The sequence below is a fragment of the Otolemur garnettii genome, unplaced genomic scaffold (assembly GCF_000181295.1).
Source record: "Otolemur garnettii isolate 467f Iridium unplaced genomic scaffold, OtoGar3 scaffold00118, whole genome shotgun sequence".
Classification (NCBI taxonomy): domain Eukaryota; kingdom Metazoa; phylum Chordata; class Mammalia; order Primates; family Galagidae; genus Otolemur; species Otolemur garnettii.
In genome coordinates this window covers 2350717-2376075 of record NW_003852513.1, presented here as the reverse complement: position 1 = coordinate 2376075, position 25359 = coordinate 2350717, and the positions used below count along the sequence as shown (strand labels likewise).

Genomic DNA, 25359 nt, shown 5'->3' with positions numbered 1-25359 from the left:
GCCATCATTGTTGTTTGGCGGGCCCGGGCTGGGGATTCGAACCTGCCACCTTAGGTGTATGTGGCTGGTGCCTTAGCCACTTGAGCCACAGGCACCGAGCCATCAGACTGTGTTCTGTCTGGAATTTGCTCTGCCCTTGATGACTTGCTCCTGAATTCTGTCCCTCTGGTATACTTAAATTTATTGTCTTGGCAAAGTGACAGATTACCACATGCCAGCAGCCTCTACAAAGTCAGAACCTCATGTATTATGTGATACCAAGTTCTGCAACTGCATAACAACAGCTCTTTGGGGGGGCGGGTTCATTAAGGGTACAAAGAATTAGGTTGCACTGATTGCATTTGTTAGATAAAGTCCCTCTTATAATTGTCTCCTGCCCCCAAGAGGCGTGCCATACATTGTGCCCCCCAATCTCCCTCCTCCTCCCTTCTCCCTGCTGCCTCATTCCACTACCCTCCACCTTGCATTGGCTCATCTGCTGCCTTCATATTAGAATTGAGTACATTGGATTCTTCCTCCTCCATTCTCGTGATGCTTTACTAAGAATCATGTGTTCCATCTTGATCCAGGTTAATACAAAAGATGTAAAGTCTCCATCTTTTTTAGTGGCTGAATAGTATTCCAAGGTATACATATACCACAGCTTATTAATCCATTCCTGGGTTGGTGGGCATTTAGGCTGTTTCCACATTTTGGCAATTGTAAATGTAGCTACAATAAACAGTCTATTGTAATGTCCTTATGATAAAAGGATTTTTTTTCTTCTGGGTAGATGCCCAGTAATGGGATTGCAGGATCAAAAGGGAGGTCTAGCTTGAGTTCTTAGAGAATTCTCCATACTTCCTTCCAAAAAGGTTGTATTAGTTTGCAGTCCCACCAGCAGTGTAAAAGTATTCCCTTCTCTCCACATTCACACCAGCATCTGTAGCTTTGAGACTTTGTGATATGGGCCCTTCTCACTGGGGTTAAATGTTTCAGGGTAGTTTTGATTTACATTTCTCTGATGATAAGGGATGATGAACATTTTTTCATATGTTTGTTAGCCATCCGTCTTCTTTCTTTCTTTATTTATTTTTCTGAGATAGTGTCTTACTGTGTCGCCCTGGGTAGAGTGCTATGGCATCGCAGCTCACAGCAACCTCAAGGTCTTGGGCTCAAGCGATTCTCCTGCCTCTGCCTCCCAAGTAGCTAGGACTACAGGTGCCCGCCACAACGCCCGGCTATTGTTTGGTTGCAGCGGTCATTGTTGTTTGGTGGGCTTGGGCTGGATTCGAACCCACCAGCTGCAGTGTATGTGGCTGGCGCCCTAGCTGCTGAGCTATAGGTGCCAAGCCCCCATCTGTCTTCTTTAGAGAAGGTTCTATTTATGTCTCTTGCTCAGTGATATATGGAATTATCTTTTTTGTTGATTACTTCTTGTTCTCTATAGATCCTATTTATCAGGCTTTTGTCTGATTCATAATATGCAGGTATCTTTTCCCATTCTGAAGGCTGTCTGTCTATTTGCTTTGGATGTTGTTTCCTCAGCTATACAGAAGCTTTTCAGTTTAATTAAGTCCATTGCATAACATCAGCTTCAAGGAGGAGGATGGCCAAAAGTCAGCTGAACTTCCAGCACGTGCTGAGCTGGAAAAGGAACTAAGTGTTTAAATTGCTTTTTTCTCCCCCTATGGCAGGACTAGAAATCTTTTTTTAAAATTGCTTTTGTGTGTAACTGTTTACTTTCTCTGTTTTTATTGAAGGGATTTTGCTTGCCCAAAGAATTTATGGAAGATTCAGCAGGAGAGGGAGCAGCTGAGTTCCATGATTATGAGGGAGGTGGAATTGGAGAAGGTGAAGGCATGAGGGACGTGAGTGACCAGATAGACAATGAAGAACAGGTGGGTGTTCACACATGACGTGGATGGTGCAGTCTACAGAGACTGGCTTTTTTTTTCATATAATGGTATTTATTAGGTTAATGGTTTTTAAATTGTGATCTACGGAGCTTGGGCAGTGGGTACAAACAAAAACCACAGGGAAGGCACCTCACACCACAGCCCTTGCTGGTGGCTGTGATGTTAGGAAGAATCATTTGTATAGTTTTTTTTTAATGGGAGCTATTTGTTGATTTTCTACAGAGTATTTTTTGTTAGTAGTACTTTTAAGCATAAAATGTTTGGCTGTTGCACTAAATAGTAATGGCAAAGTTTGCTGTTAATAGCTTTTGTTGTATATCTTTAAGACATGTTGAGTTTTTTTTTTTTACTCTTTTTTTTTTGGTTGGAATCAAGAATGCTTTTCAAATATTCAGATGCTATGGACTAAGTTTGTTCCATTGCTATTTTAAATGACTATCACTGGGAGTGATTTTTGTGTGTGTACACACTAAATTGGTCATTTAGATTAATCAACTATGACTTGAAATAAAATGTAGCAAAATTTATTTTTCTCCATTTATATTCTAAGTTAGACTAGAAATTTGTATTTAAGATAATTTTATAGCTACTAAAACTAAAGGTGCAAACCAATTTAAAGTCTCTTCTTGGCATGGAAAACTGGAAGGAAATAAACCGAAGAGTAGGACCAGTGTTTATGTGGGGAACTCTTGTCATTTTTTATTTTGATGTAGGAGATACCTGAAAAGAAACACCTTGGTAGTTGGGTGGCGCCTGTGGCTCAGTGAGTAGGGCACCAGCCCCATATACTGAGGGTGGCGGATTCAAACCCGGCCCCGACCAAACTGCAACAACAACAAAAAAATAAAATAGAATAAAATTTAAAAAAAAAACAAAGAAGAAGAAAGAAACACCTTGGTAGTAAGGGAATAGGGAAGGGATTGTTCTCTCGTTAAAAAGCACGAGAGCACATAACTTCATTGCTGGGCAGTCTCCACACCTGTGCTATAAACAGCTCCGGGGTCACTTCCACCAACAGCCAGGGGAGAAGTTAGTTGGGTCTTCGGCTCCTTCTAAGACTGACAGCACCTTTGAGGTGCTCCGGCACCTCTGACCTGACTGAGACAACTGGCTCCTCCTGATGGGGAACCTTACCTGACTGAGACCTTGGGCTCCCCAGCACTTATGGGGGGGCCATACCCCAAGCAAGCGCATACAGCAGTCCGAGTCCTGCAGTTTCATGGGCTGGGGCTGGCGATCTAGTGTCCCTGCTCTGACATTTTGGCCTTTCTGTGGTTTTCAAATTTAACTTAACATATACTTTCTTTTTTAATTGGGGGAAAAAGAAACGTAAACTTAATAGATAAATACAATCTACATATAAAACATTAAGTGGGATAAACAGCTTACTAGCACAGTGTGGCAATATCTGCTGAGTTTTAAATTCTGTAGATTAATGTACCAAATAAGCCCCTCTCCCCAAATCTATATACATTTTTTGTGGGGGGGAATTAGGGTCTCACTTTATTGCCCAGGCAAGAGTGCAATGATCTTTGCTCACTGCTGTCTCCAAATAGCTGGGACTACAGGTATGTGCCACCACACTCGACTAATTTTTACCATTTTGTAGAGATGGGGTCTCACTATACTGCCAGCCTGATCTTAAACATGGCCTTAAATGCCCTTGTTTTCCAACGTAAATGCTAGAAGGTTTGTGAGGATGTAAGTAAGTATACCTGTACAGGATTATTTATAATGATGAAAATTGTGAAATAATCCAAGTATTTGTCAATTGTTTAAACTGTGGTATCATCCATGCAGAACAATACTAAAATAATAATTAAATAGAATGAGATGAATTTGTATGTATCAACATGGAAATATGTCTAAGATACGTTTATTAAGATAATAGAAAAGATTGCTTTAGGGTCATTGCTAAAGTATGATCCCTTTTTTTGTTTGTTTAAGAGGATGTTCAGAGGCAGGTGTTGATACATATCAGCTATATTCCTGGCTATGTGTCGGTGTATTCAAGGATAAAGGTCAGAGATGCACCAGAATGTCACCAGTGGGAGTTCTGGAGGATGGGAGTGCTGTGGGAAACTTGGTCCTGCCAATTAGCTTGTAACTCTTCCAAAGAGATTTGATTACTTTTATTTTTACTTTTGGAGACAGAGTTGCACTATACTGCCTTTGATAGAGTGCTGTGACGTCACAGCTCACAGCAACCTCAAACTCTTGGGCTCAAGTGATTCTGTTGCCTCAGCCTCCCAAGTAGCTAGGACTTCAGGTGCCCACCACAACTCCTAGCTATTTTTTGGTTTCAGTTGTCATTGTTGTTTGGCAGACCTGGGCTGGATTCGAACCCGCCAGCTCTGGTGTATGTGGCTGGCACCTTAGCCACTTGAGTTACAGGCGCTGAGCCCCAGATATTTTTTTGTTGCAGTTGTCATTATTATTTAGCTGGCCTGGGCCAGGTTCGAACCTGCCAGCCTGGGTGTATGTGGCCAGTGCCCTACCCACTGACCTATAGGTGCTGCCTTGATTACTTTTATATTTTATTTTATTTAGTAATTTTTTATTTCAGGTTAATATGAGGGTATAAACAAGTAGGTTACAATATTTGCATTTATCAGATAGAGTCCCTCTTAAGTTGTGTCCCGCATCCAAGAGCTGTGCCATATGCCTTTCCATTGTGCCCAGTAAGTGGAAGCACACCAATCCCCTCTGCCTTTGTATTTTGGAAAAAGGACTTTTAGAAATTAACTGTAATGAAAGTTATAAAGATGAATCTTTTTGCCCCGAGTATTACATAGATTATTTACAAATATATAAATTAAGGAAAAAATGAGCAAAATTACACTCATATTGGGACACATTCAGAGATCACAGTAACAAAAGTAGATATTAAAAACATAGATAATAGGCTTGGCGGCTGTACCTCAGCGGTTAGAACACTGATCACATACAGCGAGGCAGACAAGTCTGAACCCAGCCTGGGACTGTTAAAACAACAATGACAACCGCAACAAAAAAAATATGTGGGTATCGTGGCAGGTGCCTGTAGTCCCAGCTGCTTGGGCAGCTTAGGCAAGAGAATCATTTAAGCCCAGGAGTTTGAGGTTGCTATGAGCTGTGATTCCACCGCACTCTACCCAGGGTGACATAGACTCAGTATCAAAAAAATATAGATAGATAGATAGATAGATAGATAATACAGTAAGGTTGATGATGAATTTTTTTTTTTTTTAATCAAACTGGTTAACATAGCCTTCACCACATTTTCTTAGTAACTATGTTAGGACATTTCTATTTTACACTTAGTAGATTTAACATGTACCCTTGTAAAATGCACCATAGGAGTGGTCCCACCAATTACCCTCCCACCACCCACCCTCTCCTGTGATGAATTTTTTTATTACAATTGTCTAGAATTTAAAAATCTTGAACAAGGGTGGCACCAATAGCTCAGTGGGTAGGAGGCTGGCAGGTTCGAACACAACCTGAGCCAGCTAAACAACAGTGACAACTGCAAGCTGGGCCTTGTGGTGGGCGCCTGTAGTCCTAGCTACTTGTGAGGTTGAGACAAGAGAATCTCTTATGCCTAAGAGTTTGAGGTTGTTGTGAGCTGTGACATAGTGAGACTCTGTTCAAAAAAAAAAAAAAAAAACTTGAACAAAATTTCCTATTATCTGATTATAAATGCAGTAAAGTGGGAATGAACTCCAGCAGTGTAAAACAAATTCTTATAAATTATTCCATATGGCAACTGCTGTTGGTTCTTTTTATTTTACTGTCCCAAGAAATATTTTTACCTCATTAACTTTGACATTTATATTCCAGAGCTGAAGTAAAGATGAGTGAAGCCACAACGTTCACTCATGTTTTCCATGATGGTTTTTGGATACAGGTGGAAGACGCGTTTTCCAAGGGTCAAGAAAAAGACAAAGAGGATCCGGACTCAAAACCCGACATCGCAGGAGAAGACAATGCCGTGGAGATGTCAGAAGATTTTGATGGGAAGGTGCATGGTGGAGAGCTTGAAGAACAAGGTTTGAGATTGCCTGTCACTTCACTCTTCTTTTTGACGTCCCTTATCTTGTGAATTACATGTTCCCAGTAAGGAACCTAGTGTAATCTTGTGAGATTAATTGGTTATTCTGCTTGACTGCACTTAAACTCTCTGTATCAGTGTGTGCTGTGTCTGGCTGCCCAGAGGCAGCCTGTCACAGCCTCGGACTCATCTGCTCTCCTCCTCTGACTACCCCCGGGCTGTGGACTGATGATGTTCTTGCTGCCTCAGGTGCTAGCCGCAGGGGCTTGGGGGTGCCCTTTGGGAAGGCCTAGAGGACAGAGTGCCCATCTCTCACAGAACTAGCTTCTAACAAACAGCAAATTGTTCTGGGGTGTTTTTTAAAAATATTTTTTTTCCTAAATATAAAAGTAAAAAATAGTACATACTTCTTTTAGATGGTCTGGAACAAGAATGTAGGAAAGAAATAGATCCTCTTAGGCCCAACACCAGAACCACTTAGTAAAATTTGGTATAGTTCTTTCTGCTTATTACATATATGTGTGTTTACACAGAGACCAGGCACTGTGCCATAGTCTGCTTTTTCATTTAATTTGAGATATAGTGTTTTATTTGCAGTGAAGATCTTGAAGAAATGACAGCTGCTAAGTGACTCTAGAGTTGAAGAATGTATACTCTCTTGACCTTGATAAAATAGAACTTGAGCAAAGACAAAAGCAAGAACGTTTTGATTAATTGGTCTAGACCTGATTTTGATGTTGGGTAATAGCGTGGAAGCCAGTACGTTGGCTTCCACGGGGGAAGAGGAGATGGGGAGGACCCTTGGAGATCAATGATGGTCCAAGCCCGTCATTTCACAGAGATATGAAATTAAGGCCAGGGAGGCTGCCAAGTCCCGTGTGGAGGTGTTTTCCTCAGTAGCAGAAGCAGACGTTCTGATGGCTGTTTGGCTGCTCCTCACTAGCTGTTCCTAGGCTACAGATTCGGGTCTGCCCAAGTAAGCACGGTGCTTTTCCTTCCAGAACAGGGTGATGAGCGGTCAGAGAGTGAAGGTGGAGACCTGGATAAGCAGATGGGTGATCTCAATGGTGAGGAAGCTGACAAGCTAGATGAGAGGCTTTGGGGTGATGAGGATGATGAGGATGAGGAGGAGGAAGAAGACAACAAAACTGAAGAAACAGGACCAGGAATGGATGAGGTAATTAAAAGATTGCCCAGATCCCAGTGTCCCTCGGCTGACAAGAGGTAATCTGCCCTCCATCTATCGCTCCCTGTCATTTACTGATCTTTTTCTTCTATCTTTATCTTCTCTTTCTTCCATCTCTCTTTTTTTCTTTTTTCTATCCTGTCTCATTGACTGTATTCAGGGATAAAAGAGTAGCCTGACTTTGGTCCATCTCACATGTTATGGGGGAAGGTTAGGAAGACTTAAGGCAGATGCTGTGGGCCCCTGAATTCTTCCCACTGCCAGCATAGGAGGGCACCAGGGCCAAGTGTGATCCTGCAGAGGCAGTATGATACATCTGGTCACCAGCCCCTGTCCGTCATGCGCCCCTGTCCATCATGCACCCCTGCTACGGTCTGGGAGATGGGGCCTATTCTCTCCAGGTCATAGGTGACACCCTGTTGGCACATACGCCCATGGGATAAACCAGATAGGCAGAAATTGTGCATGTCTGGGAGCTGTGTTAAGCCCTGTGGAACCAGCGTCTTGAATTGGGTGTGATGGCATTGCATTTTTCCTTCCTCTGGCATTTAGGAAGACTCTGAACTTGTTGCTAAAGATGACAACTTAGATGCGAAGAATTCAAACAAAGATAAAAACCAGCAAGATACGAAGGAACAAAAAGAAGCAGACTCTGATGATGGTGGACAAAGCCAAGACAAAATTAATGAACAAATAGATGAGGTAATGAAGATACAGAACTGATCAACTCTCCTGCCTCAAGGCCAAGACCACAGCCTGTGTGGCTCTGGGGCTATCTTGTGATTCCTCCTGTCCATTGATTGCCTCACAAAACAAAATGCAATAGAAGCTTGTAACAGAATATAAAATACCTAGCTTTTTTTTTTTTTGTTTACTGCTAAGGTGGTTGTTTGGGCTCAGGCTGTGTTTCTGAAGCTAAAACCTGAGGTCCTTTTCTTTTTTAATTCTCGAAAGCATCTCATAAGTTTCATTGAGATTAATCTGTATAGAAAATGAAACCTGAAAGTCCAACACGAAAGGTCTAAAAATATTATTCAAATACTAATTTGTGCTCATAATTTTAGGGAAGAGATACTATATTCTCTCAGCATGGTATAAATGCTTAGAACTAGTTTCATGTGAATTCTAGTTTTTATTTTTATTTTTGAGACAGCGCCTCACTCTCTCACCCTTAGTAGAGTGCTATGGCATCATCACAGCTCACAGCAACCTCCAATTCTTGGGCTCAAGCCATCCTCCTGCATCAATGTTTCATTTTTAGTAGAGACAGGGTCTCACTCTTGCTCGGGCTGGTTTCAAAATCCTGAGCTCAGGCAGTCCAGAGTGCTAGGATTCTAGGTGTGAGCCACTATACCCAGCCTTGAATTCTAGTTTTCAAAAAAGATTATTCTTATTTTTCCCCCTATTCTCTCTGTTGCCCCAGAGCGAATATGATGAGAATGCTGTGGGCCCTTACCATGGCAATCAGGAAGAGCTACTGGAACCTGAGGCTTTGGACCTTCCAGATGATTTGAATCTTGACAGTGAAGACGAGAAGGGTGGCCAGGACACAGACAGTGAAGGACCAGAAGGTGAGTCTTTCAGAAACCCATAAGAACCAAGGTGCAGCTCATCAGAGATGAGCAGTAACTGGTTTCTTTTCAGAGAGCTAGGCCAGTGTCATGGCCAGGCAGGAGACTGCGTTCAGTTAGCTCAGCTTCAGTTCAAGGAAATTGTTTGCTTTTCCTTTGTAGCGCTCCTCACATGAGGAGGTCCACAGCTAGGTCTCACTGCCTTCCTGCCCTGTGTCTCGGCACTTCTGTTGTGGTGCTTGGCACGTAGTGCTGTCTCTGGCCGGCCGTTGCTGTGCGTACCACCTCCTGGGCTGATGAGGTGCATTTGGGGGAGGCCAGGTCTCTCGTGAGGAAATGATGGTTTCAGTTACTGATCATTGTACATTTATAGTGGGAAATGAGACTGGAGAGAAATCATGTCACACATGACAGCAAGCTGGCACCTGCACGAGTCCTGTAGTGAGCACTGTCTGATAATAGTTGAGAGCATCGTGCGTGCCGTGCCTCCGAGAGAGGCCCCATACTGCCACTTAACCAGACAGGGATGTCACCTAACCCCACTCTGAATAATGAGTCAGGGACACCCAGAAATCTATCCTAGTATATACCTGTCTCTTTATAATGCCACAGTAGAGCACAAACAGTAAGCTACCAAAGAATAAATAAGAGGTACCACTTCTGTAGACGTTAAATTTTAGTATCTGGTTTCAAGCATAAAATTTAACTAAAAACCACTAAGAGTGTTGTAAACAGTTGGCTTGTAATATCTCAGCATGTTTGTGCTATTTATTGTTGTGTGTTAGGGAGCAGTTATTTTAAATAATTTTTAATGATTATCTTTAGTAAGATAATCATAAAACAATAATAAAGTTACTTAAAAGACTTTACCAGTCTAACAACTGATTTTCCAAGTGTCCAAAGTATAGAAAAACCCTTTTTTCACAAACAAAACTTTTTCAAATAAGATTCCTTCTATTTTAATGTGTGTTGTATTTTCTGACGGTGATAAACAATGATGTCTACCAGTTAGATAATTGAGCAGTAAGCTGTCATGTCTTATCTTTGATCTAAAATTTTCCTGTTGTAATTTTTTTTTCTTTTTTTTGGAGACAGAGTCTTACTTTCACAGCAACCTCAAACTTTTGGGCTCAAGAGATCCTCTTGCCTCAGCCTCCCAAGTAGCTGCACCTATTATAATTTTTATTTTTTGATTTAATGAAATGTGCCATTGAAACAATTATATATGATGGGCACATGGTTTAGAATAGGGGTAAACTAACTTTTTCTATAAAGGGTCAAGTATTTTAGGCTTTATAAGTTACCATCTAAGTTCTGATATGGTGTAAAGGCAGCCATAGGCAGTACAAGTTGACAGGGAAACATACAGCTGTGTTTCTGTAAAACTTCACAGTACATGTGACTGGCCAGATCTGGCTCTTTGGGTCATAATTGTCAAACCTTATTTTAGAGAATAATAATAAAACACTTGGGCTTGGTGCCTGTAGCTCAGCGGCTAGGGTGCTGGCCACATAGACCAGAGTTGATGGATTTGAACCCAGCCTGGGCCATCTAAACAATAATGACAACTGCAACAACAAAAAATAGCTGGGTGTTGTGGTGGGCACCTGTAGTACCAGCTACTTGGGAGGCTGAGGCAAGAGAATTGCTTGAGCCCAAGAGTTTGAGGTTGCTGTGAGCTATGACACCTCTGCACTCTACCGAGGGCAACTCTGTTTAAAAAAAAAAAAAACTTACTTGCTTAACTACTTCCTAGGTTAAGAAATCATATAAGCTTTAAAAGTTCTGTGACATTTTTTTCTTGTATCCATCCAGAGGAGAATCCTTTGGAGATACAAGAAAAACCAGTGGATTTGGAAGAAGAAAGTCATGAAGCCGAGGAAAGAAATGAAGAGATGGACACTGACAAGAGTGAAGGTCAAGGTCCACATGAGCCTGAGGAAGGCCCTGGTGAAGAGGACAGGAAGGAAGAGGAGGAGGAGATGGACACAGGAGCTGACACCCAAGACACAGAGGCTGGGGAGCTTCCCGAGGAGCATCCAGAGCAGCAGCAGGCTCCAGAGGAGGAGGACCAGGGAGCTGAGGAGGACCCCGGAAGCAGTAATGTCCCTGTTGACCAAGGTTTCCAGCCACAGGTAATGTGGGATGTCTGGCTTTTCTTATGTTCAAAATAATGAGTGGGAGGAGAAACTACCTTATTCCCAGTGGAATCTCTTTTAGGATACTTCTCCATCAGCAGATGGTATTGTCAAGGAGTTCTAAATTTCTGTTTTAAGACTCTGGCTGATGGCCTCCTTGCAGACCCCATTGGTGAGGAATGGGGGCCTGCTTGCTTTAGGGTCCCACACTGTTTGTTCTTCCTCCAGATCATTTAATGCTGTGTTTGATTTCTCTGCAGCCACAGAAAGAGGAAGGGGAGTGCTCTGACACAGAGGAGCCAGTGCTGGAGGCTGCAGAGCAGGAGGAGCATGCCTCCTGTGGGCAAACTGGCTTGGAGAACATGCAGAGTCTACAGGCTATGGAATTGGCTGGGACTGCGCCCGAGAAGGAGCCGGGGCGAGAGGTGATGGGCCCTCACTGCCGTGGCTGTGGCCATCTTCTCCCTGTCTGAATCACAATCTACCGAGCAGGAGTTGGTTTACATTTGGTCTTTTGTTTCATTGTTGTTGACATTGAGATTATATCCCGTTCTTTGAGAAAACGGTCATACAGTCAGACATTAATGATGGGATACATTCTTAAAAAAAATGTTTTGTTAGATGGTTTTGTCACTGTGGGAGTATCATAGAATGAGTGTCCTTATACACACTGAGATGACACAACCCACTACATGCCCAGGCCATCTGTGCCACCTGTTGCTCCTGGGTGCAAACCTATAAGCATGTTCCTGTGCTAAGTGCTGTAGACAGGTGTCACACTATCTGTGCATCCGAACTTAGAAAAGGCACAGTTAAAACACGCCCTTAACGATGTTATGGGACTAGTGTTATATATGAAGTCTCCTGTTGACTGAGACCGCATCATGCGGTACGTCGGGACCACATGTCAGTCTTCATATCCCTCCCAGGACCAGCCCCAGAATATGTGCCACAGGCTGTATTTAAGTGCTGTGCACAAAGAAAAGTTACTAGACATGGTAGTTCTTACTGGGAGAACCAGGTCCATGTTTTTCAGAGAGCCCCCAGGAAGAACAGGTCAACTTCAGACTCCATGCAGCATCTGCCTCTGAGGAGGCTTTGCTGTCCTGGCTAATCACCAGGCTTCTAAACGTCTTAATTTAAAAAGCAAAGCACATCTTTCCTGACCCTGATGGTGATGGGCTCTAAAAGGGCCAGAATTCAGGCTGCTGGTGCTCCGGGAAGAGTAGAATGAGAGAATCTGGCTGCTACAGGGACTCTGCACAGCTTGTTAGCTCTGCACCCCAGTTCTCCCCTCAATAGTAACTGTCAGTTTGTACAGCATCCCCACAGTCATTCTCTTGAGTTCCCATTCAGTACTAACCAGTTTTGTTACTTCAGCCAGTCTTCACAACATCCCATGGTAGACACCTCACGTTCTGTTTTCTCCACCGTGTGTGTGAGGAAAATAAGCCTCCGTGAAGTGAATGACTCCCCAGGGTTCACAGAGGTTGTTGAAGCCTGGTTTCTAACTGAGGTCTGTCCTGCCTTTGGAGTGATACATTCTTTCCTAGACAAGCGGAGAGTTTAGTATCCAGTGTTCCTTTTCCTACCTGGAAGCTAGGCCTTATCAGGGCAAATCCCAGAGTAGGCAGGAGGGACCCTGTGACTGAGGAGACCCAACTGTGCCAGTGCAGCGACCGGCGCTTGTGGCGCTCTGTGCAGCTCACCCTTCCATGGCTTGGATTTCTAGGAGCATGGGACTGGAGCCGCAGATGCAAACCAGGCGGAAGGTCACGAGTCCAACTTCCTTGCCCGGCTGGCCTCCCAGAAAGACACCAGGAAAAACACACAGGTTTCTGTCTCTCCTTAACTAAACTGGGATGAAGGGTGGGTATAGAAAAAGATGCTCTAAATGTAGTGGTTTAAGCAAAAAACAATGCCATCCACCAGAAGCTACGGCAGCCTTGTTGAGCAGACCAGAGAGGGGCTTTTTCCTGAGCCCTCCCTCTGTCCCTGTTGTGGGGCCTGCACACCTGACTGCGAGATGATGTCTTCTCTTTCCACTGTCCATTGTCTTTTGCGTTTGAAAATTTATTTTTTAGCAGGGTGGAATTTATACACCTGATAAAAATAAGTATATAAAAAAAGCCTGCACATGTTATTCCTATTCACATGCAACTCAGGAGCCTGCCCAGATCTGACGTGGTGCTAGTAATTTTTTTTTGTTCAGAAATGCTTTCTCTGTATATAATGCGGGCACATATGCATGTGCAAGGGTGTGTTTCTTTGTTTCTTTGCTTTGTTTTAGATACAGAGATTATTCTATTGAAGTATATAGAATCCCCATTCTGGGTAATAGCTACATTACATCCCATTATTATATGGCTGTCCCAGTTTACTTAGCCGCCTCCTGGACTTAATGGTTGCTTGAAGAATTCACCATCATAGACAAAGCTCTGAAGAATTTTCTGATACTTCCCACAGAGTTTTAAGAGGAAACCTGGAGAAGCTGACAATGAGCGCTCTATGGGCAATCACAATGAGCTTGTACACAAGAGGCTCAGAACTGTGGATGCAGACAGCCACTCTGAGCAGAGCCCAGACCAGCCCCGGGCTCAGGTGGAGGATGCAGACGTGTTTGAGCACATTAAACAAGGCACCGACTCATATGATGCACAGACCTATGGTATGTTGCAAGGAAAGCTGTTCCGTTTACTCTGAGAGCTTGTGCTCTGTGACTGAGACATAGCAGTGAGAACCCAGGTAAACATCTCATTCCTGTGGTTACTGTACAGTTGGTTAACACTAGTGCTTCATGACTCCCATGGGAGGTAGGAGCAAGCAGTTACTTTAGTAGGTCAGCAGGAAATCTTAGGTGCAAACATGTGTCTAGGCCACGTAGCTAGTCAGTGGCACAACCAGCATTAGTAGAATTTTGGAAGCTAGAAGTGACAGAAACTATAGCCTGCTCATCGCTTTGTTCTGCAAAGACCTAAGCTCTGTATGTGAATGCACGTGCATGTGTGCATGTATTTTGTTGGTAGATGTGGCCAGCAAGGAGCAGCAGCAGTCTTCAAAAGAGGCTGACAAGGATCAGGAAGAAGACGAGATGGAGGACATCCTCATGGACACAGAGGAGCACGAGGAGCTCGCCACAGTAGACGCAGAGCCGCTGGAGCCAGAGGAGGTCAAGTCCAGCACCACAGCCACCTTCAGTGAGTCCTGCACATACCCTCCCTGAGCACACTGACCTAGAGCTGCCAGTGCCGGTGTGCTGTAGTGTAGTCTAGGCTGTGGTTCCTATGCTCATCCATGGGTTAGAGGAATACATTGCCTGTGGTAACTTCACTATATTTTATTTGTGAGGGGGGTTGCTGCAGGACACCATCCATCAAGGAGACCCTTGAAACAAGAATTTCCAATAAAATCCCATTCATCTTTTTAAGATACGTTGAAGAAAACAGATTAATACATTTACGGCAGCTGGGGTGAGAAAGAATATTCTTTATTAGAGAAATGATGCTTTCAATTATATAAAAGTATATAATATTAGCCTGAAATGTGTTAAAAGATTGAATGAGGAAAATGCATAGCTAAGCAAGTTCTAGGCTCAGTGTCCATAGCACAGTGGTTATGGCACTGGCCACATATATCAAAGCTAGTGGGTTTGAACCTGGCCTGGGCCAGCTAAACAATGACAACTGCAACAAAAAAAATAGCCCAGGTGTTGTGGCGGGCGCCTGTAGTCCCAGCTACTTGGGAGGCTGAGGCAAGAGAATCGCTTAAGCCCAGGAGTTTGAGCTTACTGTGAGCTGTGACTTCACGGCACTCTACTCAGGGCAACATAGTGAGACTCTGTTTCAAAAAAAAAAAAAAAAGGAAGTTCTATTACTAGACAGTTGATTTTTAAAAAGACATTCAGCACATTAAAAATAGGATAAATGGGGCGGCGCCTGCAGCTCAGTGAGGAGGGTGCCGGCCCCATAGACCAGGCGGCAGTTCGAACCTGGCCCCGACCAAACTGCAGGAAAAAAAATAGGATAAATGCAAATTGAAAAGAAACTGTCAGATTCAAAGCCTTTTTCTTCTGCTTCATTCCTGTCCTCTGGGGGTGTCCGACACGTCTGTCCTGCTGCTTTGTGACAGTGAGGAAAGCAGAGCTGCGTGATCACTTTCTGGATTCAAATCCAGGCTTTGCCTCTTCACAAGTTGAGGCAAATTATTCACCTTGTCTTTGTATCAGTTTACTCATCTATAAAATGGAACCATGTTTTTCCCTAATTTTTTCAAACTTCTACATGCACAGAGTTGTAAGAATCACACAAGTTTTACAAAATTTGTTAAGATAAACTATAGTCTTAACTATTTTTTCTCTCTAAAACATCTGCCTTGTTGGGGAGGCAGGGAAATTAGGGAGTAAGAACTGGCAGTTGCCTATTTCACATAGAAAGGAGATTTGGACCAAACATGTGGGAAAATGCTGGGGAGGGAGTAACTGTGTAGTTTGATTAATTGTGAGGACTGAGGGGCAGCAGCAAAGGCTCAGCCAGCCATTGTGTTAATTCTGTACACATGAGTATTTGTGTCCTTGTGTGGAACTAGGCTCTGATGAGGTGGAGGCCCAAACTGTTAAAACAGAGAAAGAGGAAGCCCTCAGCACAGACAAGTCTGACAAGGAGACCCAGAATGGGAACCCAGAGAGAAGCCGAGATTCAACCATCCATACAGCCCATCAGTTCCTGATGGGTACCATTTTCCAGGTGCTAAAACAAATTAAAATACAATTCTAAGTTGCCTTTAACTTTGAATCTTTGCCTTTAGAAGGAACATCTGGTTGTTTTGGTGCATCATGTTCTTAACCGAATTTTTAGAAAGTGATCGGTGTGACAGGTTTTTTAAGCAGATGACTCTGCTCCAGTGGTTAGTCCCAAGGTTGTATGACCTGACCCTAACAGTAGTTCTGGTCCTGGGCCTCTGGCTCTCATGTCCCGCTCTTCTCACCATCTTTGTGTAAGAAACCTTCAGAGTAATTAGAAGGTGATGGGGTTAAGGAGAAAGAATCTTTGGTTTAATGCCTGTGTGCAGGAAGGGCCATTTAATTGAGTTCTTTTCCTTAATAGTTTGACTTACTGGTAGTCTGGCTTGATCAAAGAATAGAGCAGATTTATAAATGTTTAAAATTCCCTTTGTATTGTCTCTTAAGATGGGATCAGACTGTGAATGGTTGTCTGGCATCTTATCACTTTGCTGCTGAATTTGTTGAAGTTTTGAATCTCAAGCATTTGACTGGATACTTTGAGGTCACACTGCAGGGAGGAAGGCAGCCAGTTATGCCAGTTTGGGGAATCCAACCCTGGCTGCTGCTTATCTGAGGCTTTTTTTTCTTAGCCCTTTTTAAAAGATGTCAGTGAGCTAAGACGGGAGTTGGAGAGACAGCTGGAAACGTGGCAGCCACATGAATCTGGAGACCCAGAAGAAGTAAGTCACTGGATTTTTCATAAAATAGCTTGACTTTTTTTATTTTTAATTTTTTGGTTTTGTTTTTTTAAGATACTGCAAACTTAGTACGTTTTTTGCTCCAATCACCTTTGGACCAGGCATGAGAGAAATATAATCACAGTCCTAAAGCCCAAGTCTGTCCCTTGCTTTCTGTCTGCATCGGCACCAGCTCTGTGGCCGAACTTTGGCCAAACTAAAACAGAGAGAAACTGGCCAGGGTAGTTCCTTCAGTGCTGTTGTATCTGCTGTCCTCATCACTCCCACCACGCACACGTATCAAGTGCTCTGCCACAGTGGGTTGGCTGTGTGTGTTGGGAGGAAGCCTCCCATGGGGTGTGTTACTTGAGGGATTTGCACTCACTGGTCACTTTTACTTTTGAGACATGACTCTAAGAGCCACGAAGAGTAGCTGGATCTGTTGGCACCAAAATCACACATTCATATCTCCCTCCTTAGGTGAAGGTTACAGGTGTATACTCTTTGTAAGTGATGTGAATAAGGCATGGATTTGGTCATGAAATCCAATAATAAACTGCCTTGTTTCACTCTTTCCTCACTGGGAAGTCTGAGTTACGGTTTGGTGGAAGGGGAGACATTTTTGATCACAAGAATCAGGCAGCACGTGGCTGAGAGGAGTTTTAAGTGCTTCTGTTTGAGAAAGTTTGCACATGTCATTTTCTGCTAATTTGCTTCAGGCTTCCATCTTATACTGACTTGATTGGTTCTGACAGCAAGGTTAACTTACATGCTCTTGTCGCAGGAGAAGGCTGCAGCTGAGATGTGGCAGAGTTACCTGGTCTTAACTGCACCTCTTTCACAACAGCTGTGTGAACAGCTCCGTCTCATCTTAGAGCCCACCCAGGCAGCCAAGCTGAAGTAAGTCCTTCCATCAAAAGCTCTCACAGTGCCCCGGAAGGATGGCAGTGTGGTTGATTTTGCTGGACTCCTCAGCACCTAGCCATTTATGGCACTGGCTTCTAGGTTGTCACTTCTACCGCATTATCACTGAGGCACCAGTGTGGTTCCTCACCTCAGGTTCCTATTATCTATGCCACAGAAGTTTCTGCTGCTTGGTGTGGATGTGTGTGTGTTTAATTTATTACCACAGTGGAATCTCCATAGCTGACCACCTCGTTAAGTTGAGCTAATTTTCACAGACCGGTACCGTAGGCCTAGTTACACATGTTGACCACCTCCATATGTTGACCAGTTTGTTACAGTCCTGTGGATGGTCAACTTACAGAGGTTCTACTGTATTTGTTAGAAAAATTGGCTGAGCCTCAGGCTGTGTGTGCAACTCACCTTGTTTCGTGCTGTGTTGTTTACTTGCTACAGGTGTCAGTCATCTAGAGCAAGGCCAAAATCATAGTTTTAGAACAGAAAGAGAGACTCCAAAACTTCATATTCAGTGCAAACAGATTTTTTGTAACTTTTCTAATGTATCCTGGCTCTTCTGAAGGACTTAATTATTACTACCACATACACGTCCAGTTTTTCTAGTTAGTGGTCAAGAAAATCCTGGCCCTTAGTGCACAATGGACAGTGATACTTCATTTTCACAGGTTCCTTGCATAGGTTATTTGGTATCATTGGTTTTAAGATCGTGTTAATGTGATTTCTGTCCTTATGGAAAATTCTGAGGAATTAGCAGGTACTAACTAATCTTTGCCCTTGTCTGGGTGAACTTCATAGAGGAGACTACCGGACAGGGAAGCGACTGAACATGCGCAAGGTCATCCCATATGTTGCCAGTCAGTTTCGAAAAGACAAGATTTGGCTTCGAAGGACCAAGCCCAGCAAGCGGCAGTATCAGATTTGTTTGGCTATCGATGACTCTTCCAGTATGGTGGACAACCACACCAAGCAGGTAGGGAGTGGCAGGGTCGTGGTAGTTAGGTGGGAAGTAAACACCAAACCGTGTTTCATGGGCTACCTAAATGTTTTAAAAATGATCTTACAGAAAACATTTTGAAGGGTGGGTCATGGTGGCTCATGCCTATAATCCCAGCTCTTTGGGAGGCTGAGGTGGGAGGATCTCCTGAGCTCATGAGTTTGAGACCAGCCTAAGCTAGAGTGAGATCCCATCTCTAAAAATAGCTGGGCATTGTGGCAGGCACCTGTAGTCTCAGGAAGCTGAGGCAAGGATAGCTTAAGGATTGCTTCAGCCCAAGAGTTGGAGGTTGCTGTGAACTGTGATGCCACCACACTCTAGTGGGGGGGGGGGTACTCTGTCTCCAGAAAAAAAAAGAAAACATACAGAAATACCAATTAAACTAAGAATGTGATAACTACCTTTGAGAAGATTAAGTATTCAAAAGGGCAATTCAGGATATATTAAATATTCCTAACTATCTAAGTCATTTAAATGGTTTTGTAGTAGTGGGAAAATAAGTAAATCTGGCAATGTTTATTTTCTAGAAAATGCAACATTTGGAGGCTGGGTCTCCTTCTGTCACCTAGGCTAGAGTTCAGTGGTTTCATCATAGCTCACTGCAACCTTGAACTCCTGGGCTCAAGTCATCTTCCCTCTAAGACCTTCTAAGTAGCTACAGGCACATGCCACCATACCCAGCTAATTTTTCTACGTTTTTAGAGACAGAGTCTCACTCTCATTAGGGGTGTTCTTAAACTCCTGTCCTCAAGTGGGCCTTCTGCTTGGCCTCTCAAAGTGCTAGGATTACAAGTGTGAACCACCCCATCCACTTACAATGTACTCTTAAAAAGCATTAAGACTAGGCATGGCATAGTAATATCTGAAACCTTTGGATTTTTTTTTTTTTAATGTATTCAGGATAAAAAAATATGTATTTAATGTATTCAGTATGCATGTAAGTAAGTCTTTTATTATCCAGAGTTAGCCTTCTATCAATTTTAACAACATTAGGAGCCTGAAAAGTATTACAGATGATACCATCATTAGAGACATTGAAGATCCTTGATAAAGTTAAAAATGCCTCTGAGCCTGGTTCATATCCCTGTTCTCCATTTATTACTTCATGATTTGGGGCAACTTCTTTTTCTTTATTTCCTCCAGATAAACATGTTTATTAAGGTGTACTTCGCCCTTAATTTTTTTTTAATTTCAGGTTAATAGGAAGGTACGTACAATTAGTTTACACAGTTTGCTTTTGTGAGGTAAAAGCCCAAGTTGTGGATGTGTCCTTCACCTGGGAAGTGTGCGGTGCACCCACGCAGCATGTCCATGTCCATGCAGGGTGCCCACACAGCACACCCTTTGGGTGGGAGCAGCTTCTTAACTGGCAGTTTCATCTTCTGAAAAATGAAGATAACAGTACAGATGACTTTTTTTTTTTTTTTATTGTTGGGGATTCATTGAGGGTACAAGAAACCAGGTTTCATTGATTGCATTTGTTAGGTAAAGTCCCTCTGACAATTGTGTCTTGCCCCCAAAAGGTGTGGCATACACCAAGACCCCGCCCCCACCCTCCTTCCCTCTCTCTGCTATTCCCTTCCCCACCCTCCCTCCTTCCCCCACCCCACCATGTCATTAATTATCATTAATTGTGCTCATATCAAAATTGAGTACATAGGATTCATGCTTCTCCATTCTTGTGTGGTTTGCTAAGAATAATGTGTTCCACTTCCATCCATGTTAATACTAAGGCTGCAAAGTCTCCATTTTTTTTTTAAATGGCTGAATAGTATTCCATGGTATACATATACCACAGCTTGTTAATCCATTCCTGGGTTGGTAGACATTCAGGCTGTTTCCACATTTTGGTGATTGTAAATTGGGTTGCAATAAACAGTCTAGTGCAAGTGTCCTTATAATAAAAGGATTTTTTTCCTTCTGGGTAGATGCCCAGGAAGGGGAATGCAGGATCAAATGGGAGGTCTAGCTTGAATTCTTTGAGGGTTCTCCATACTTCCTTCCAAAAAGGTTGATTACTTTGCAGTCCTACCAGCAGTGTAAAAGTGTTCCCTTCTCTCCACATCCACGCCAGCATCTGCAGTTTTGAGATTTTGTGATATGGGCCATTCTCACTGGGGTTACGTGATATCTCAGGGTGGTTTTGGTTTGCATTTCTCTAATAGGGATGATGAGCATTTTTTCATATGTTTGTTTGCCATTAGTCTATCTTCTTTAGAGAAGGTTCTATTCATGTCTCTTGCCCATTGATACATGGAATTGTTTGTTTTTTTCATGTGGATTAATTTGAGTTCTCTGTAGATCCTAGTTATCAAGCTTTTGTCTGATTCAAAATATGCAAATATCCTTTTCCATTGTGTAGGTCTATTCGCTTTGATTGTTGTCTCCTTAGCTGTACAGAAGCTTTTCAGTTTAATTCTGTCCCATTTGTTTATTTTTGTGGTTGTTGCAATTGCCACAGCAGTCTTCTTCATGAAGTTTTTTCCCCAGGCCAGTATCTTCCAGTGTTTTTCCTATACTTTCTTTGAGGATTTTTATTGTTTCATGCCTTAAATTTAAGTCCTTTATCCATCTTGAATCAATTTTTGTGAGTGGGGAAAGGTGTGGGTCCAGTTTCAGTCTTTCACATGTGGATATCCAGTTTTCCCAGCACCATTTATTGAATAGGGGGTCTTTCCTCCAAGGTATTCTTGTTTCCACAACTTTTATATGTATATACACATACATATGTGCTTGTAACAATAATTATGACCTCATACACAGAATTGTTAAGCAGATTAAATGATTTGAATATTAATAATATGTAGAACACTCAGTTTGCTTTTTAGACGATTCAAATTCTAAAACTATGCTGTCATTTATGTAAGTGGCAATGGAATTTTCTAATACAGTTCTTTAGTCTGAATTTAAGACATATAAATAAGTTTTAAATTGGTTTTAAAAATTTCTTATCCATAAGAGATTAGTTTTAAAAAAAAGAAAAGAAAATTTTAAATGTATGGACCATATTTCTCAAGGTCCCTTTTATTAGATTTGTCTAGAGTAGACCATTCCTACCAGCATAATGAATTTTAGGTTTCAACCAAAGCCTTTGGGTTTGCTGAAAATTATAACAGTCTTACTGATGGCATTCTCTTGTGTGCCATAAAAAAAACAAAAAATAGCATTTTCTGTGGGAATCTTGATGTAAAAAATGATTGAGAGGCACTGGTGTAAAGGATATTCTGCTTCCTTAACTCCTTAACTTTCTGTTTCAAGCTTGCATTTGAATCTTTGGCTGTGATTGGAAATGCTCTCACCCTCCTGGAAGTAGGTCAGATTGCAGTGTGCAGGTACGGTCGCCTTTAATCCCACTGGGGAAACCCTTCCACAACTTAGTTGATCACATGATGAAAAATAACTCCTTTTGTATTTGGTTTTTCTGTCCCAAGTTTTGGAGAGTCTGTAAAGCTGTTACACCCATTCCACGAGCAATTCAGTGATTCCTCGGGGTCCCAGATTCTACGGTTCTGTAAATTCCAACAAAAGAAAACCAAGATTGCTCAGGTATGTAGATGAAATCAACTATCTTCTCCATAGATATTCTTAAATTTGTATAGGAGAGAAAAATTTTGGATTCTCCTGCCTAAAATGGTAAGGACAGATAAAATTTAGAATAAAGAATAGTCCTGAACTTTAGCTTCTGTACTGTTGGAGCAGAAGCTTTCTTGGCCTCCATTATAAAATAGGGTGTGACATCTTTTTCTTAGTTCCTCAAAGATATTTGATTTTGCATCATTGGTTTTCTGGCTCCCTATTTTTGTGAACTGTTTGAAAGATTTGGAAAAACAAACCCATCTCCCTTATCAGATGGACCAAGGCCTATTTCTATCTGATATAAAGCCAGCTACTTGCTCATGATGACATAACAAGTTAAAAGCAGAGGATAGAATATTCTCCTGGTTCCTGTTCTTTTTTTTTTTTTTTTTTTTTTTTTTTTGAGACAGAGCCTCAAGCTGTCCCCCTGGGTAGAGTGCCGTGGCATCACAGCTCACAGCAACCTCCAACTCCTGGGCTCAAGCAAGTCTCCTACCTCCACCTCCCAAGTAGCTGGGACCACAGGCGCCCACCACAACACCCGGCTATTTTTTGGTTGCAGCCATCATTGTTGTTTGGTGGGCCCGGGCTGGATTCGAACCCGCCACCTTAGGTGTACGTGGCTGGCGCCTTAGCTGGTTGAGCTACAGGCACCGAGCCCTGGTTCCTGTTCTAATATAATCTCCTTTCTTTCGTTCGCATTGACCATTTTATATTCTTGCCCCTTTTTGCTCAGTTATTTCCTTGAAAGAAGACCAATGTTTGATTTATTTGATAGGGTTTTGACTTCTTACCTCAAAGAGTATTTCTTTTCCTTTGGGGTCTCTTCCAAAACACAGGGGTGGGGGGAGGGTGTATACCAGAGACAAATTTCATCTGTGCTTGAGGATGCCTTCATCCCAGGATAAATGCCAAAGTAATATAAGGGTCTTCCTCCTTAGACTACAGGTGGCCAGAGGGGACCTGAGATGGCTATCTGATAATACCTCTGTATTACCTCTGTAGTGTCAGAGGTAATTTCAGACCTTTGACAATGGGAAGAGAGTTGAAATAGCTTTCTAATTGTCTATTTCCGGTTCTGGTTTAGTTTCTAGAGTCTGTTGCCAGCATGTTTGTGGCTGCTCGGCAGCTGTCACAGAGCCTCAGTCCAGGTGAGCTTTGTCCTTTGCTTCACTAACAATACTTTCCTGGCCTCTGTATGCACAAGCTTCATCTCACTGTACCTGTCACAGTATATTGCTCTACAGTTGGAGGGGCTCTAAACCTGACATTTCCTGAAGCTCTATAGGGAAATTCTGCTGTACTGATAGAGGTTTATTCTGTCCTGTTTGTTATGCCTAGTCTGACACAGGGATCCTAAGAAACAGGTCTAATCAGAAGGTCCTTTTGTCTGTGCCCCAAATTCATCAGTCTCGGAGACCGTTTTAGTTTTAAGAGTATGGAGAAAGCTACACTAAATGTGACCTATGTTAGGTAGTTTGGGGTTGTTAAAAATGTATTTTTGGCCGGGTGCTGTGGCTCAATGCCGATGATCCTATTACTTTGGGAGGCTGAGGGGGGAGGATTGGTTGAGCTCGGGCATTCGAAATCAGCCTGAGCAAGAGTGAGACCCCATCTCTACTAAATATAGAAAAATTAGCTGGCACATGGTGGGCACCTATAGCCCCAGCTACTCAGGAGGCTGAGGCAAGAGGATCATTTGAATGTGGGAGCTGTGATGACGCCATTGCATTCTAGCCTGGGCAGCAGAGTGAGACTGTCTCAAAATTTTTTAAAAAATTTATTCCTTTTCCTTCCTATGTTCTACAGAAATGGCACAACTGCTCCTGGTAGTCTCAGATGGACGAGGCCTTTTCCTTGAGGGCAAGGAAAGAGTCCTGGCAGCAGTTCAGGCTGCCCAGAATGCTAACATATTTGTAATTTTTGTCGTGTTGGACAATCCCAATTCACGGGTGAGTGACAACTGAAGGCCACCTTTTCTGGAGACTGAAGTGGGGGATTCCCTTTAGCCTGTTCCCACCTGAAGTGTGGCCTAGGCTGTACCAGTTGTGGTGTCCTGTTGGCATCATCCTAGGCACCGTGCCTCTTCTCAGTCTTCACAGTAAGCCAGTGGGGTAGGGGGTCATTATTCCCACCTTAAGTGGGGGTCTGAGACTTGGCCTGGATTTAATTCAGAATGGCTCTGAGAACATCGTTTGTGGCTCATAATTTCCCTCTATTCAAAGTCAGTATAGGCATACAGCTTTGATAATGGGCCCTGACCACTTTGAAATGGAGACTAGCTTTTTCCACACTTAAATCTCAGCAGCCAGTCAGCCGAGTGAAGTCTGCCCATGGGACAGTTCTGTTCTAAGGGAAGCTTTATCCCTGCAGGTCACAGTAAAGCCTTGATAGTAAGGGAAGGTTTAACGTGAATTATTCCAAGTAGAGAATGGGAGACCGAGACCGAGACACCAGTGTAGAGGAAGTAGATTTTCTTGTCTATCTCTTTTCCTTCAATTCATGCTCTTGAAAGGGGCACTTAGAAAAAGACACAGAAGGCTAGCCAAGGATATTGATTTAGTTTTCCTTGTATTTCAAAATGTCTTTTTGTTAACAGGATTCTATCTTGGACATTAAAGTACCAATATTTAAAGGACCTGGAGAGATGCCTGAAATCCGGTCCTACATGGAGGAATTCCCGTTCCCATTCTATGTCATCCTTCGAGATGTGAACGCGCTTCCTGAGACACTCAGTGATGCCCTCAGACAGTGGTTTGAGTTAGTGACAGCTTCTGACCACATGTAGAACAGAAAGCGCAGTCTAAAGCAATTTTACTTAAACTGTGGTCAGAAAATGACACTTCATGTCCCAGTGCTTCATTTTGGACAACGGTTTCTGAATTCACAGCTCTAAAATATGATGGGCCTTTCCCTTTACTTAGACCTGATTTATAAATTCATCCATCAGCTTCAAAAACATTTATTGTAATGTACATATTTATTTTACATGAGCTCAGAGCCTAAAGAAGGCTCTTGGGCTCCCAGCTATGCCTGGGCTAAGATTTTGGAACAAACTTGGGCAGTGAAGGGGAAGCAGCAGCCGGTGTCCAAACTGAGGAACAGCTGCCCTTCCTCCCTTCTTGGAAGCCCCAGCCCAAGCCCTGGCTTATTTGAAGCCGAGCTGCCTGCTTTCCCTCACCTTGGACACCTGTACTTTGAGAAGATACTACCAGGAACATGGGGCTATTCCAAGGCTTGGACAAAGGACTAAGGGAGTTGCCCTTTTGACCCTGCTCCAAGCTCTGCCTTGCTAAGCTCAGTGTGTACCCAAAAGCTGTCATGGCTGAGACAGCTATAGTTTTCTGGCGAGTCTGAGGATGAATTTTCTTAGTGCTTTTTGTGAGGTTAAGAAGAGTGTGGTGTGTGTGTGATCTCATACAGCGGTCAGACATTTATGGGAGCCCAAGTCATCTGCAGGAATCCTTGGGCTCTGTGAACACCAAGTGGCTGCTCAGTGTCGTCTTTCATATTTGCTGCTTTGGGAGACTATGCAACAATGAAAAGGTGATTTTCCCTTTATTTCACTCAGTGCCACAGTCTCTG

At 42.9% G+C, this 25359-nt stretch overlaps 1 protein-coding gene across 1 annotated transcript in view; it reads left to right on the top strand.

Moving 5' to 3' along the window:
* The window catches only part of MDN1 (midasin AAA ATPase 1), a 181737-nt gene extending 157090 nt beyond the window's left edge, over window positions 1-24647 (top strand). Inside the window, exons 84-102 of the mRNA XM_012809944.2 lie at window positions 1743-1880; window positions 5788-5929; window positions 6933-7108; window positions 7670-7819; window positions 8541-8688; window positions 10504-10823; window positions 11087-11251; window positions 12559-12660; window positions 13293-13494; window positions 13853-14023; window positions 15411-15568; window positions 16197-16286; window positions 17068-17183; window positions 18000-18174; window positions 21457-21530; window positions 21630-21744; window positions 22862-22925; window positions 23584-23726; window positions 24374-24647. Of these exons, the coding sequence (XP_012665398.1) occupies window positions 1743-1880; window positions 5788-5929; window positions 6933-7108; window positions 7670-7819; window positions 8541-8688; window positions 10504-10823; window positions 11087-11251; window positions 12559-12660; window positions 13293-13494; window positions 13853-14023; window positions 15411-15568; window positions 16197-16286; window positions 17068-17183; window positions 18000-18174; window positions 21457-21530; window positions 21630-21744; window positions 22862-22925; window positions 23584-23726; window positions 24374-24562 (2838 nt within the window). The 3' untranslated portion in view covers window positions 24563-24647. The remainder of the gene's footprint in view (window positions 1-1742; window positions 1881-5787; window positions 5930-6932; window positions 7109-7669; window positions 7820-8540; window positions 8689-10503; window positions 10824-11086; window positions 11252-12558; window positions 12661-13292; window positions 13495-13852; window positions 14024-15410; window positions 15569-16196; window positions 16287-17067; window positions 17184-17999; window positions 18175-21456; window positions 21531-21629; window positions 21745-22861; window positions 22926-23583; window positions 23727-24373) is intronic.
* Window positions 24648-25359: the final 712 nt, after the last annotated feature.